The sequence below is a fragment of the Ranitomeya variabilis genome, chromosome 2 (genome assembly GCF_051348905.1).
Source record: "Ranitomeya variabilis isolate aRanVar5 chromosome 2, aRanVar5.hap1, whole genome shotgun sequence".
Classification (NCBI taxonomy): Eukaryota; Metazoa; Chordata; class Amphibia; order Anura; family Dendrobatidae; genus Ranitomeya; species Ranitomeya variabilis.
In genome coordinates this window covers 364,514,637-364,529,720 of record NC_135233.1, presented here as the reverse complement: position 1 = coordinate 364,529,720, position 15,084 = coordinate 364,514,637, and the positions used below count along the sequence as shown (strand labels likewise).

Below are 15,084 nucleotides of genomic sequence, written 5' to 3'. Positions count from 1 at the left end.
CTTTTGTGCAGTCCTGTGGGACTTGTGCGCGGGCCAAACCTTGCTGCTCCCGCGCCAGTGGGTTGCTTTTGCCTTTGCCGGTCCCTGAGAGGCCTTGGACGCATATTTCTATGGATTTTATTTCGGATCTTCCTGTTTCCCAGAGGATGTCTGTTATCTGGGTGGTCTGTGACCGGTTTTCTAAGATGGTTCATTTGGTACCTTTGCCTAAGTTGCCTTCCTCTTCTGAGTTGGTTCCGTTGTTTTTTCAGCATGTGGTTCGTTTGCATGGCATTCCGGAGAATATTGTGTCCGATAGAGGTTCCCAGTTTCTTTCTAGGTTTTGGCGGTCCTTTTGTGCTAAGCTGGGCATTGATTTGTCTTGTTCTTCCGCATTTCATCCTCAGACAAATGGCCAAACCGAGCGAACTAACCAGACTTTGGAAACTTATTTGAGATGCTTTGTGTCTGCCGATCAGGATGATTGGGTGGCTTTCTTGCCATTGGCCGAGTTTGCCCTTAATAATCGGGCTAGTTCTGCTACCTTGGTGTCACCATTCTTTTGTAATTCTGGGTTTCATCCTCGTTTTTCTTCAGGGCAGGTTGAGTTTTCTGATTGTCCTGGGGTGGACTCTGTGGTTGACAGGTTGCAGCAGATTTGGGCTCATGTTGTGGACAATTTGCTGTTGTCTCAGGAGGAGGCTCAGCGTTTTGCCAACCGTCGTCGGCGTGTGGGTTCCCGGCTTCGGTTGGGGATTTGGTCTGGTTGTCTTCTCGTCATGTTCCTATGAAGGTTTCTTCCCCGAAGTTCAAGCCTCGGTTTATTGGTCCTTATAGGATTTCTGAGATTATCAATCCAGTGTCTTTTCGTTTGGCCCTTCCAGCCTCTTTTTCCATCCATAATGTTTTTCATAGATCTTTGTTGCGGAAATATGTGGTGCCCGTGGTTCCCTCTGTTGATCCTCCTGCCCCGGTGTTGATTGATGGGGAGTTGGAGTATGTTGTGGAGAAGATCTTGGATTCTCGTTTTTCTAGACGGAGGCTTCAGTATCTTGTCAAGTGGAAGGGTTATGGCCAGGAGGATAATTCTTGGGTTGTTGCCTCCGATGTTCATGCTGACGATTTGGTTTGTGCCTTCCATTTGGCTCGTCCGGATCGGCCTGGGGGCTCTGGTGAGGGTTCGGTGACCCCTCCTCAAGGGGGGGGGGTACTGTTGTGAATTCTGTTGTGGGTTCTGCTCTTAGGATCCCTCCGGTGGTTATAAGTGGTAGTGCTGCTGTTTGTCCTTCACAACAGTCATCAGCTGCTTCCACTTTGGACGGGGCTATTTAGTCTGGCTCCTTCCTTTACTGAGTGCCAGTTGTCCATAGTTTTCTTGGGATCCACATCTCTGCTTGGTTTCTCCTTCTGGATTGTCCAAATCATCAAAGATAAGTCCTGGCTCTGTTTTTGCAGTCCACATGCGGTGGACTTAATAGTTCTGTGAATTGCTATGTTTTTTATTGTCCAGCTTTGTCTGTGTTAAGATTTACTCAGCCAAGTTGGAAGCTCTGGAGTCACAGAGTTACCCTCCATGCCTTTAGTTAGGTGTGGAGATTTTTGTATTCTCTGTGGTGGATTTTGTAGTATTTTTTATACTGACCGCACAGTACTCTTTCCTGTCTTTTCTTTCTAGGTAGCGTGGCCTCCTTTGCTAAATTCTGTTTTCAGTCTGCGTTTGTAATTTCCCTCTCCTCTCACAGTCAATATTTGTGGGGGGCTGCCTTTCCTTTGGGAATTTTCTCTGAGGCAAGATAGTATTCCTGTTTCTTTCTTTAGGTGTAATTAGTCCTCCGGCCGTGACGAGGTGTCTAGGGAGTGACAGGAACATCCCACGGCTACTTCTAGTTGATGTGTTAAGTTCAGGGTCTGCGGTCAGTATAGAGGCCACCTACTCCAGAGCTCGTCCATGCTGCTCCTAGGCCACCAGTTCATAACACATGCCCCCAGAGCTGCAGCTCCCGGAAAGAGACATTTTAGAAAGCAGAATTGATTGCAGTGAGCATGCAGGAGAGGAAGCACAGGGGAGGATACCAGAAGGGGACCAGCCCCGAGCAGGCTGCCTCCTTCTGAGGCACAGAACACCGGTAACCGGAACACCGAGGTTGTAAGGACCTCCACGCCTTACATCAGAGACCGGCAGGACAGCTAATTGCACGTTACCAGTCCGACCCAACACCTAGGAGGCACGGTGATGCCCCGCAGAGCCGGGTCATCTAACAGACCCTATAAACAGGCTCAAGTCACCAGTCATACGGGTTTTGTCCTAACCGGGGGACAGAGAAAGAGATAACATCTGTAAGGACCTTATGTGAAGCTTCTAGCAGTAAGGGACTACACCACTACAGCGCAAAGGAAGGCTTTTACTTTCCACCTGGATAAGGGGACTCTGGACTTGCTTCCAAATCGGCTGGACTCTACCTGACCTGTGATCCAGTGCCCTGGACTGTGGCTGCTGAAGACTTCAGTAAATGAGGTAAAGAAATTGCGGGAAGATATACCATCTAGCTGCCATAACATCACCTCAGCGGACCCCTTGAGGCAGCGTTGGTCACCCTGACCAAACACCACAGGTGGCGTCACGAACATAAACGTTATTCCCTTAAAAGCACCTTTCCCTTTTATATGGGCGCCCAGGGCCACAGACCGGGTCGCAGCCACCGTGACATTCCCCTGTGAACAAAGAGCACTAAGGCCCTGGTGGGTGACTCATCTGTATTTAAATTTTTCATATGGATCTACTCGTTTTAATGGATTTTGCACACCAGATTTCCATTTTTAACCTCGTAGTTGTGCGGAGCTTGTCTTCAATTTTTTCGTAAAGATCTAGATGTTTGATGACGTCATCTAGCCTACAGTAGGTGATATATAGCTAGCCCACGTTGGCCCCCTTCACATCTCGCTCTGTCATCTCATTTCTCACTCTGTACATTATGATGATGTGACTCTGGGCAGATATCAGCTGCTGGATCCCTGGACTCGGGGCAGTTTTGCATACTTTGGAAGAAAATCACAGCTGGAACGGTACGTTCATCACTTTTTATGTACTTTTGTTGGGAAACAATTCTAGCTCGTACCTTGTGGTTTCACCAATATGCATCAATATTAAATATTTTCTCTAGGTTCTTGTCTCATGTGAATGGGACAAGCTGCAGTACCAGGTAGGGGCACCCTTTTGCGTGGGTGATGCATCACTCGCACAAATTTAGGGTGCCATTCATTCACCTGGGTAGCTGGGTTCCTAGATGAAGACCTCAACTGATCATTAATGGTCTGTCCTATGGTTGGAGCATTAAAAGGGTCGTCCTGAACTGAGATACTTAATGACATATGCTTATGATAGGTTACCAGCATCAGAACAGCGGGGGTCCAGGACCTGGCAACCTCACCAATCTGTTCATAACTGGTATCAATGGGAGAAGATCTGTAGTTACCAAAAATTGCCACTACGTAGCGAACAGAGATGCGTAAAAATGTCTCAAAATTTGTGGGCAATTGTGAAGTGCGCAAACACTAGAAAACTTGAAACACTAGAAAAGCAAGAACTGCTTGATGAATCAGGCTCCATAGTTTGTTTTTGCCATGCTCTGGTGTTTCAGAGAAGATATGCTTTGGAGATTTGGCTGGGTACCATAGCCGGAGATGAGACTTGGCCGGCTCCACCCCTGGCCGGCTCTTCCCAGCGCCACTGCAAGTAATTGACAGGATTCTCTCTCGCGTGTACATAGGGAGAGATCTGTCAATCACCTGCAGCTTGATCATGCTCTATAATACCAGAGTCTGGCCGTTGGAGGCATCTACAGATATAACAATGATCTGCTTTTTTCTGCAGTGTATATTTGCTAATTTGCACAAAGACAAGACTGACAGAATTTCTGGTGATCAGCTCGTAGCGGCTCTCCAGTCAGCAGGTAACAGCATGACCTAGATAGACTTGCTCAGTATGCAAGGATTGCAGCAATCGGACATCTCTTATTTAACCCACAGTGAATATATATTTGCTGAAGCTGAAATCTTTAATAAAGCCGCGTTACAAGATGGGGAACCCTGGACACTGGCTACAACTAACCGTGCAAACAAAATATGGACTTGATTATAAAATATTTCCACCAGGATAAAAAAAAATGAATCCTAAATCCTTGACTTATCATTGCCTGAAGAATATAAGGTTCTTCTGACAAGCCAGGTGGCCACCATTATGGAGTCATCAGAGTCAGCTGTCGGTGGTCTGACGATATTGGGAGCAGGGCTGCAATCGCACCCGAGCTCTGGAGCCTAAGGGTACGTTCACACAGGACTTTTTTGCTGCGTATTTTTGCTGCTTTTTTTATGCTAATTTTCAGCTGCTTTTTACAGTACCAGCAAAGCCTATGAGATTTCAGAAATGTCATGCACACACATTGGGTTTTTGTTTGCTCAGTATTTTCTGCTTTGCTGCGTTTTTTGGACATAGGGCATGTCACTTCTTTCAGCGTTTTTGCTGCGTTTTTGCAGCGTTTTTTCACCCATTAAATGGGTGATGGAAAAAACGCTGCAAAAACGCATGTAGCATTATTTGCTGCGTTTTTTGTGCAGAAAAATCATGGCCAGCAGGCAGTGATCTCACAGCCAAGAGCTTAGGGGGTGTGGTTAGTAGTGAGGTGTCCATAGTGACAGTGAGCCATTGTGAGGTGTCCTGATTGTGATCTATTGTGAGGGAGTTTCTGGTAGTGAGGTGTGAAGAGCCATTGTGAGTCATTGTGATTTGTCCTGATTGTGATCTATTGTGAGGGAGTTTCTGGTAGTGAGGTCTTAGCCATGTCTTGGTATAGGAGGATGAGCATTAATGTTTCCCAAAAATGTTTTCCCCCCAAAAAAAATGCATTAAAAAACAAGCAGCTGAAAATTAGCATAAAAAAACGCAGCAAAAATACGCAGCAAAAAAGTCCTGTGTGAACTTACCCTAAGGGTATGGGTATGTGTCCACGTTCAGGATTGCATCAGGATTTGGTCAGGATTTTCCATCAGTATTTGTAAGCCAAAACCAGGAGTGGAACAATTAGGGTATGTGTCCACGTTCAGGAAACGCTGCGTTTTTGACGCTGCGTTTTTCCGCAGCGTCAAAAACGCAGCGTCCAGATGTTACAGCATAGTGGAGGGGATTTCATGAAATCCCGACTCCACTATGCGTTAAAAAACGCATGCGTTTTTGCCGCCAAAACGCAGCATGTTGCTACAATGAGCAAAACACGCAGGAACACCGCAGGTTACCTGCCAGTGACCTCAGGTGCAGTTTTGGTCAGGATTTTACTTGCATAAAATCCTGACCAAAGCCTGAAGCAAACCTGAACGTGGACACATACCCTTAGAGGAAAAGTATAAGGGTATGTGTCCATGGTCAGGATGGCCGGCGGTATCGCCGCAGCGGCGAAGCCGCTCGGCGCTAAGCCCCGCCCCCTTTCTGGGACGCGATCATGCCGGATGTGTTAACTCTTCACATCCGGGATGATCGCTCTCTCCCATAGCGCCCTGTGATATGCCTTGCGGGGACGCTGCGTCCCCGCAAGGTGTACGGACATGCTGCGATCTGAAAAGACGCGCAGCATGTCCGGAGTCGCAGGGAAGACTGATGCGGGTTTCCACGCATAGTGGAGACGGGATTTCCTAAAATCCCCTCCACTATGCTGGAACATCTGGACGCTGCGTGTTTGACGCTGCAGCTCTGCGCAGCGTCAAACACGCAGCGTTTACTGACCGTGGAAACTCACCCTTAGGCTATGTTCACACGCTGCGGTTTTTGCTGCGGATCCGCAGCGGATTTGCAGCTGCGGATCCGCAGACGTTTTCCATGCAGGGTACAGTACAATGTTACCCTATGGAAAACCAAATCCGCTGTGCCCACTTTCCTTTTTTCCAGCTGAAAATCCGCGCTGATTTTCTGCGGAAAAAAAGTAGTAGCATGTCACTTCTTTCTGCGGATTCCGCAACTGTTTTCCACCTGCACCAATAGGAAAGTGCAGTTGGAAACCCGCAGTGGAATCCGCAGGTGAAACCGCACAGAAAACCGCAGGGAAATCCACCGCGGTTTTGCACTGCGGGTTTTCTCAAATCAGGACCTGAAAAATCCGCAGACAAAAAAGGATGGTGTGAACAAGGCCTTATAGAAACATATGCACCACTTAAGCATTTATCACCCACTCCTGGTTTTGGCTTACAAATACTGATGGAAAATCCTGACCAAATCCTGATGCAATCCTGAACGTGGACACATACCCTAAGGGGGCCCAAAGGAAACCAAAACTATTAAAGGGTTGTGGTAGTTGGTGGCCCTGTTGGAGATTTGGCATTGCGTTCCACAAGCTTTAGGCTATGTGCACACGTTCAGGTTTTTTTGCTATAAAAACGCATAAAAACGCATACATATGCATCCTATCATTTAGAATGCATTCTGCAATTTTTGTGCACATGATGCATTTTTTTCCTCGAAAAAATGCATCGCGGTAAAAAAAGCAGCATGTTCATTAATTTTGCGGATTTTTTGCGGTTTTCCCGCTACTTAATACATTGGGAAAAAACGCAAAAAAAAGGCAGAAAAACATGCAAAAAACGCGTCAAAACGCGAAAAAAAACCGCATGCGGATTTCTGGCAGAAGTGTCCGGTTTTTGTCAGGAAATTTCTGCAAGAAATCCTGAACGTGTGCACATACCCTTAGAGTTATGCTGATGCCTACTGTCCACTTTTGCAAACAGAGGGAATTTAAAATGTGGGACCCTCATCCTCAAAATGAAGACCATATGGAAACTGCCTTTTGTGGTGTTACTGCTAATAAATGAGCACTGTTAGAGGTTTGCTATTGTCACTCACTATATAGAAACGGTGGCAGATAGTGCTGCAAGAAAGAAGGAATTAAGGATCACACCCACTTGGTAAAGTCTAGAGTAACATACATGAAGGGGGACGTATCTAATTTATGACAAGTTACGCACTTGTCCTAGATCCGGGCCGTTCTCCTCTTGCTCGGGTCAGCTGAACTCTGGTGTACTACACGTCGGGCTTTGCCTGTCAATATCCCATGTGATCATCTACCTAGGCCTTACCTACCAAAACACACACCTGTGTCTTGGTATTCAGACTTACTCTGACTAATTACTCTGGAGTTCTGTCTGCTTCTTGTTCCCAGTCTTCTAGGACCTCTCCTATGTGTGTATCCATAGCTTACAGGACATCTCTTCTCTGCCTGTGGCTTCCAGGACCTCTGCAACATGCCCACCTGCAGCTTCAAGAACATCTCCTGTCCACCTGTGGCTTCCAGGACCTCTGCCACATGTCTGCCTGCAGCGTCCAGGGCGTCTCCTGTCTGCCTTGGCTTCCAATACCTCTACTACCTGTTCCCAGTCTTCTACGACCTTTCCTATGTGTCTTCCGGCAGCTTCCAGGGAATCGCCTGCCTGCCTGCGACTTCCAGGATCTCTACTACCTGTCTGCCTGCAGCTTCCAGGACATCTCCTGTCCGCCTGTGGCTTCCAGTGCCTCTTCTACCTGTTCCCAGTCTTCCGGGATCTCTGCTACCTGTTTCCCAAGTGCCACATCTGCCTGCTGCACAACACCCAGACCTTGGGCTTTGTGGGTCCACTTCACGTAGCAAGCCTAGCACAAGTGACAGGTCCATTTAAAGCTTCTTTAAATGTACTGCTTGTGGGACCTCCAGTGATAAGTGCTGACCTATGGAGGAACCTGACGGCAAGTGATCTTTCCCTCCAGATCCAGGGGAAATTACAACATTCCCAATTGAAATCAATTTGCAGCAAAATCGGTAATAATTGTAACTTGATTAACATTGTAGCCTCTTTCTGTGCTATGGCTAATATAAAAAATTCTGTTAAAGGGGACCTCCATCTGTTAATGCAGAGTTCTTTAGGTATCTGAAAATTTTATTGTCTACCAGGCAATTCTTTTGCTTTCTGATATTTAGCATTTTACACCTAAAAGTGATGCTCTGGGCAGTTTAATGAATGTTGTAAATCAGCATAAAGTACAGAACTTGCTGATTAATGCTTAGACAACATGGGAAGATGCTGATGTGGGCACTCACATGATCACACACATATTTGCAAAGATAAAACAGTTGATGACCCAAATAAAGGGTCAAGTGATTCAAGTATATTCCATTCCTATCCCCCAGGTGGTAAACCTCTGCCCTTTCCTGTCTCATTGTCTTTTTTTACTTGCCCGCCAAAATTTTATTGGCACTGATACATATACATCTCACTTTGTCCAACGTGACAAAGATGTCTTCAAGGGTCAATACTTGGTGTCTATGTATTGGTTCCAATAAAGTAAGATTATTACATGTTGGCACAGCCCTTTTCACTTGGATGACTAGAAGCCGAAAGGAAAGGCTCCGACCGACTGCTGGTAACAGCCATTGCCTCCTTTTACTGGCCATTTTTACCTATCTATATGTTTAATCATCTTGTTTTTGTTACTGCTGGAAAAAGTACAACGCCCGGCTAATTCCAGTAGTCCTACTGACAAGGAATTGAGGTTGTGCATGTTCACCTCCGCTCCACTGAAGATGACGCTACAGGGCCACATTCTCAAGATTGCTGGAAGTCCCAGTAGTTGGACCTCCAGCAACCATCCGATGGAAAGGGATAGCTTGTTATTTTGGCGATAGTTGGTCATTCTCGCCCAAATCTGTTCTCCACCAGCCACATGTTTGTAGCCTGGAAATGTTGAATTGAGCTTCAAGCTGTGCATGTTCCCCTCCCCGTTCCTTTTATTGTCTCTTATAGCAAAGTTCGTCAGTGCCGGGGTTGATATTTTTTTTTTTTGTTGATCCTATTCAACTTCTTTTGGTTACAGCCTCTCATTGTTAGGAAAGGCCAGGTGATGCAAGTTTTCCAGCTTTATAAAAACCCAGCCTCCTCTAACCTTGTGCCAAAAAACAGCAGTCATGGGTTTTTCTAAGCAGCTGTCTAGCACTCTGAAAATGAAAATGGTGGAAGCCCACAAAAGAAGGAAAAGTCTATAAGAAGATAGCAAAGTGTTTTCAAGTTGTCTTTTCCTCAGTTCAAAATGTAATTAAGAAATGACAGTTAACAGGAACATTGGAGGTCAAGATAAGGTCAGGAAGACCAAGCAAAATTTCAGTGAAAGCTGCTCATAGGATTGCTAGAGAGGCAAATCAGAACCCAGCTTGACTGCAAAAGATCTTCAGAAAGATTTAGCAAACTTTGAAGTTGTTGTACATTGTTCTACTGTTCAGAGACACCTGCACAAATATGGCCTTTATGGAAGAGTCATCAGAAGAAAACCTCTCCTGTCTCCTCACCATAAAATTCAGTGCCAGAAATATGCAAAAGAACATCTAAACGAGCCTGATGCATTTTGGAAACAAGTCCTATGGACTGATGAGGCTAGAATAGAACTCTTAGGCCACAATGATCAAAGGTATGTGTGAAGATAAAGGGCACAACATTTCAGGAAAAGAACATGTCGCCAACCATTAAGCATGAGGGAGGATCAATCATGCTTTGGGGTTGTGTTGCAGCCAATGGCACGAGGAACATTTCATGGGTTGAGGGAAGAAAGGATTCAATAAAATTTCAACCAATTCTTGATGGAAACATAACACCATCTGTAAAAAGTTGAAGTTGAAAAGAGGATGGCTTCTACAAAAGGATAATAATCCTAAACTTACGTCAAAATCCACAATAGACGACCTCAAAAGGTGCAAACTGAAGACTTTACAATGGCCCTCCTGTTAACAAGGTGTGATACTTTCAAAAGGGGGTGCTACTAAGTACAAACCCCATGCAGGGGCCCAAACTTTTGCATCTGCCCATTTTTTCTTTTTGTAATTTTTAAAATGTAAAAGATGAAAATATATATATTTTTTCCCCTAAAATACAAAGGAAATGTGTCATCTTTAACTTTAGGTCTTTTAGAGATCATTTCATCTTCAACTTGCTCAACTGTTCACAAAAATAGTAATTTTTCACCAGGGGTGCCCAAACTTGTACATACCACTGTAACATTAATTTTTCATGCAGTGCTGAGCTCATTATCTTTGTATCTGATAGGTCTTCCTGCTGATGATTTTTTGGTCCGTTTGGCTCAAGTGAGATATGGAGATCCAGATGGTTTCCTTAGTTATCCTGATTATATTTGCTGCCTCCTGAAACTTCAGAGTCTGACAGGTAAACGCGTCTTAAAATTAAAAGCTTTGTGATAGAAACGTAATGCTTTGTGGTGCTCCTCCATTCTTACTAATTGCGGATATAAAGGGTGCATTGAGCTCCTGTGCTAGGTTTGAACAGTCATTTTGTGCTGACAGACACCCTTTATAAGCTGTGTCACCCGATTGTAATAGATTGTAATGGTCTTTTCACCCAAGATGGAGGATTATGGCTTGAGGACCTGATTTTGATATGTGTTATATGGCCCCTTTTTCAACATATTTATGTCTACACTAATCAAATATAATTTGCAAAAACATCTGCCATGAACCTGCCGCCGCCTGAATGACAATCTGAATGGTCTCTGCTTAGTTTTATTTTTTTAATGTGTTCTCATGCTTTTAGTTTTAGACATGTCGCCTTTACTGAAGAGGAAATCTTTGGTTCCTCTTCTATTGTATCCCACGTGCTTTCATATGTAATTCTGTTTCTCAATTCCTCATTCCTCATTGTAATGTATGAGCTACATCCTCATATTTCCATTATTGATAGTAAACTGTAAGTGTTTAACAGGGCCCCACGCCATGTAAAATGTCGTTTAATATGGCAGAGGGATCTGTGGGGGTGAGCACTTCAGCCTTTATAGCCCCACCCCTGCTTAGTCTATTAAAAAGCAAATGTATCACAACATACATTATCCAGGATATGCAATGATCATTTGCAGGCATATACCAACATCGGGCCTTTCTGGTGTGTTTAGGCTCTATAATTGCGGCCAAGTAGCAGCAAAATGGATGAAATTTCAGCAAGTTTCTGATGCAGATAGAGCACAGATTTTCTCTCCTAATTTCAATAGAGAGGAGATAAAATTTGCATCAAGTTACAATTCTTACCGATTTTGCTGCAAATTACTTGTGGATTAAGTTTCAATAAAACACTAAATTCCCCCTGACTGGCAGACATGCCTACCTTGATTGTTCCCATGCCTATCTTTTTATAACCCGGCCTCCTGTGATGATGTCCTGTACTATCGTCAGCCATTCAAAGGTTGCTGCAGTCACATGGGATGAGATGTCTTCACTTTGGGTTGGGTTCCACAGACGCAACACATCCAGGGATTGTCTAACAAACAGCAATCCCTGCATGTTTTGCGGCTTTCGAACAGCCACAAGGCATGGAGCCGGTGATTAGATCATAGTATTCAAGCACGCTGAAGATACTGTTTTAGCACCCGAGCATGCTCAGATAACACCTTATCCCAGCACGTTCACTCATCACCATTCAGGACTTAAACTGGGCGGCCTTCATCTCTTCATGCCCAATTAACCATACATTGCAAAGCTTAGTTGAAGAGCTTTGGTTTCTTTCCAAAATTTAGCAAAACCTGCATCAGCACCTGGCATGGACCCACCAGGCTTGGGGGAGCCTGGAAAAATATATACTCCACTTGGCATGAATGGAGGCCGGACGTTTTTTTGATACTGCAAATACATCTGAATCCGGCCCTGCTATTAAGATTTTTCTTCTATTTTCTATTGCTGCATTAATCAGATTTTTTTCATAAAATTATATTTTTTCATCGCAGAGACACTCGCCTTCTTCACCTTATTACCGTGGCCTTACTATTAAGATTTTTCTTCTCCTCTATCCTTTATTGCCATATTTAATCAGATTTTTTTCATAAAATATTTTTTTTCCTTGCAGAGACACTCGCCTTCTTCACCTTATTACCGTGGTTTTTGCTGCGATGTCTTCTCTTTTCTCTCCTAGTCGAGAAGCCTGGGGATCGTTGCCGGGCTGATTGCATTACACATTTACACTTCTCCGGTTATTGTTAGTTTAATTGGTGAATTTATTGTAGTTTTCGGCAGTGCCTCCGCTGTAATGGTCCACATTTCGAGTGAGCCGCAGGCGCAGCTGTTCTACCACTGTTTTTTTTTAAGCCGCCGTCTCCGCCATAGAACAGAAGGGAATGAAATTCTATCCCCTAGGATGGAAACGCAGGAACTGTTACATCTTGTTTAAGGAATTTGGCACATACAGGTTATATTTTACTGAGAGTAGCAGGCGGTGCTGAAACACTGTTAATTCATCATAACAATGCTGACTATTGTGCTCATGGTACAGATCAGGGCTCAGCTCCCAGTATAACTTAATAGACCACATTACATTGCAAAGCCATGATACTACACCCACTAACCCCCCATCCCATGTGAAGTCCCAACCGGGGGGCTTAAACCTTATGCTATGTGCAAATTGCTGCCTCCTGATCAAAATTTTACGGCGTATTTTGGTACCTTTACTACATTATCTCTGTGCACAAGTTAAAGAATTATCCCCCTCCCAAAAAAAAATAAACTGGAAAGTGAAAAGTTTGTTGATATGTGGGGGTCCGACCACCACTATGCAAGATGGGGCTGTGTTCTCAAGTGCCCAGAGCCCTGGTCTTGTGGTTGGACCCCAGCGAACAGCAAGTTGTCTGCCATCCTAATGATAGGAGATAACCTGATTCCAACGGTGTATCACTTACTTTACTGCTTGGTGTAGTTTTGATAAAATCACTATTTTTGTTGCTGTATAAGTAGCAGTGCTCTGAATGCTGAGCTGTGTGTAACCCCGCCCACAGTGCTGATTGGCAGCTTCCTGTGTACATTGTCAGCAAGCTGCCAATCAGTGGGGGGGGCTGAGTTATACAGCCTGATATGTGACACCTAGTCCTGCAGTGATAACCTCCTGCTGATAAAACACTGATTGTATTGAAACAACAGCAAACTGCTGAGAAAGTGACAAATCCCTGGAATCGGGGTTTATGCCCCTACATTATGCTAACCTAGGATTAAATAGCAAGAAACTGCTGACAGATTCCCTTTTAATTATACAATTGTTATTCTTGCAGCCACCACTAAGGCGGAGCTTAATATTTCATTGCGTACTGTTTTATTATTGCGCTCAGAATATAACCTGTATGCAGTGAAGCACAAATCGCTGCCAATAGGTACTTAATAAAATACTAGCATTTTTTCCCAAACTGTCGTCATGTTGGAGGGACATGTCAGCAGTAGGGATCCAGGTGTTATGACGTCCACTAATTGCTGAAAAAAAAGGGCAAAAAATGCTCCGCCAAAAAGCGTTGCATTCCTCTAGACGGTCAGGTAGACTTTCATGAGCCCGTCTTTAGCCAATCGTCCTTCCCTAAGGCTCTGCTCCTTCAGTTTAGGAGGGTGATGGGGGTCTCAGCACCTGCATATATCAACACATTTGGATCTGTAACTGACAGCTGATACATTTCTAGAAGTTCAATAAACTAGGATTTTCTTAATTTTCTGCAGAAAAATTCCAGGCGTCCGACCCCTCTGGTTCCGGTGAAGTGACTCTAAACTATCGTCAGGTTTGTATCTGTAAAGAGTTAGTAAAATAAGTGGTGTATTACACGCGTCCTTAGCCCATTTTCCCCACGTTGCTGACGTAACTATGCGACCTATATGTATTGTTACACTTTGGAAGTAAAAAGCCTGGGAGGAGGGAGATGAAGCTGCAGATTCTCTGTGAATTTATATATGAAGTAGCAACAGAATTGGAAAGATATGATTGACTCCTTTCTAAGAATTACACATAATAAACTAGACTATTCAGTCTGACGATGCAATAAATGGTTGGCTTCTTTTGAGCCCATATTTTTCATCAAATTTTTTTGTGCAATTTTGGCAGCTATTGATTAATTTCAAATGGGAAATAAAAAAATGTGTAAAACACATAAATGTGACTCAAGGCATCTACATCAGCTTTTTCAGAGCAGAATTTTGGCACATATAGCCTAGTAAATCTCCCCTATAGTGCTATATACTACAATATTGAAATGTTGACAGGGAAGCAACACCGAAGCAAGAGCAGACGATATATATATATATATATATATATATATATATATATATATATATATATATATATATATATATATGTGTGTTTTCTCAACAGTGGCTGCTGCTGGCCGTATTCAGCTGATGGGAAAAACTCAGACGAGACAACTTGAAGAATCAATCAGACAGATCTGAGAAGTCCGAATTTGATCTCCATATCCCACCATTGACAAAGTATGGAAGATCACCTTCCAAAGGAGAATTAAAGGGTTTATTCTCATTAAAAATATATATTACCTATCCACAGGTTAGATGATAAATGTTTATGGCTGTTAAGACCCAACTAATCACGAGTTAGGGGGTCACAATGTCCACTTATGAATGGAGCAGTAGTGAGCATGTGCGACCACCACTCCTGTAGACCGTGAAGGGAGAGTGGTCGCACATGCTCACAACCACTCAATCCACGCAGAGGACTTTGGGAGCCACTCTCTTGTGAACGCTGGGGGTCTAAGTGATCATCCCCATAGCAATCATTGATTACCTATCCTGTGAAGAGGTGATACCTTGTTTATGGGACAACCATAAGAAGATGGAAGACCTCGGCTTTGGGAGCAATCCTACCTCATAACCGACATTTCATCCACATTCTCCTATTTATTTTTTTACCTACATATCTGATTTCACAAAGGATCTTCATCACTTTTCTGCAATATCTTGCAGCTGCCACAAGATGGAATCTGAAAAAAAAATCTCCCAATAAATCACGTCTTAATTGTGTCTTTTTTTAGAAGACAAAGTGACAAAATATTTTTCTATGAGTATCGCGAGTTTATGCAGAAGCACAATATGGATGTTGCTGGTAATGATGTAAACACTTCTGCGGATTTGTTCACAGGGGAAGGTTAAAAGGAACAGTAAATCAGTGCGCTCATTAGCGGGAGCCAAAACGGAGAAAGAAAACTGCTTCATACGCTGAAAGGATCCACGGAGGTTCAGTCCATGGTTTTAATGCTGAATTCCCGGGAGGAACCGGCAGCCTTCATTA

At 44.0% G+C, this 15,084-nt stretch overlaps 1 protein-coding gene across 8 annotated transcripts in view; it reads left to right on the top strand.

Moving 5' to 3' along the window:
• The window catches only part of LOC143805988 (calpain-9-like), a 92,945-nt gene extending 78,106 nt beyond the window's left edge, over positions 1–14,839 (top strand). For 5 of the 8 annotated variants that reach the window (XR_013221366.1, XR_013221367.1, XR_013221368.1 and 2 more), the window contains 4 exons: positions 2,974–3,042; positions 3,851–3,929; positions 7,249–7,811; positions 10,084–10,179. Coding sequence is in view for 3 of the 8 variants with exons in the window: in XM_077285791.1 (XP_077141906.1) it covers positions 2,974–3,042; positions 3,851–3,929; positions 10,084–10,200; positions 13,509–13,567; positions 14,155–14,181 (351 nt within the window). In the remaining 5 variants the exon portion in view is untranslated. Of the gene's footprint in view, positions 1–2,973; positions 3,043–3,850; positions 3,930–7,178; positions 7,812–10,083; positions 10,201–13,508; positions 13,568–14,154 lie in introns of those variants that run through there. The other 3 variants (XM_077285791.1, XM_077285790.1, XM_077285792.1) reach the window with 2 other exon arrangements.
• The last annotated feature ends 245 nt before the right edge of the window (positions 14,840–15,084 follow it).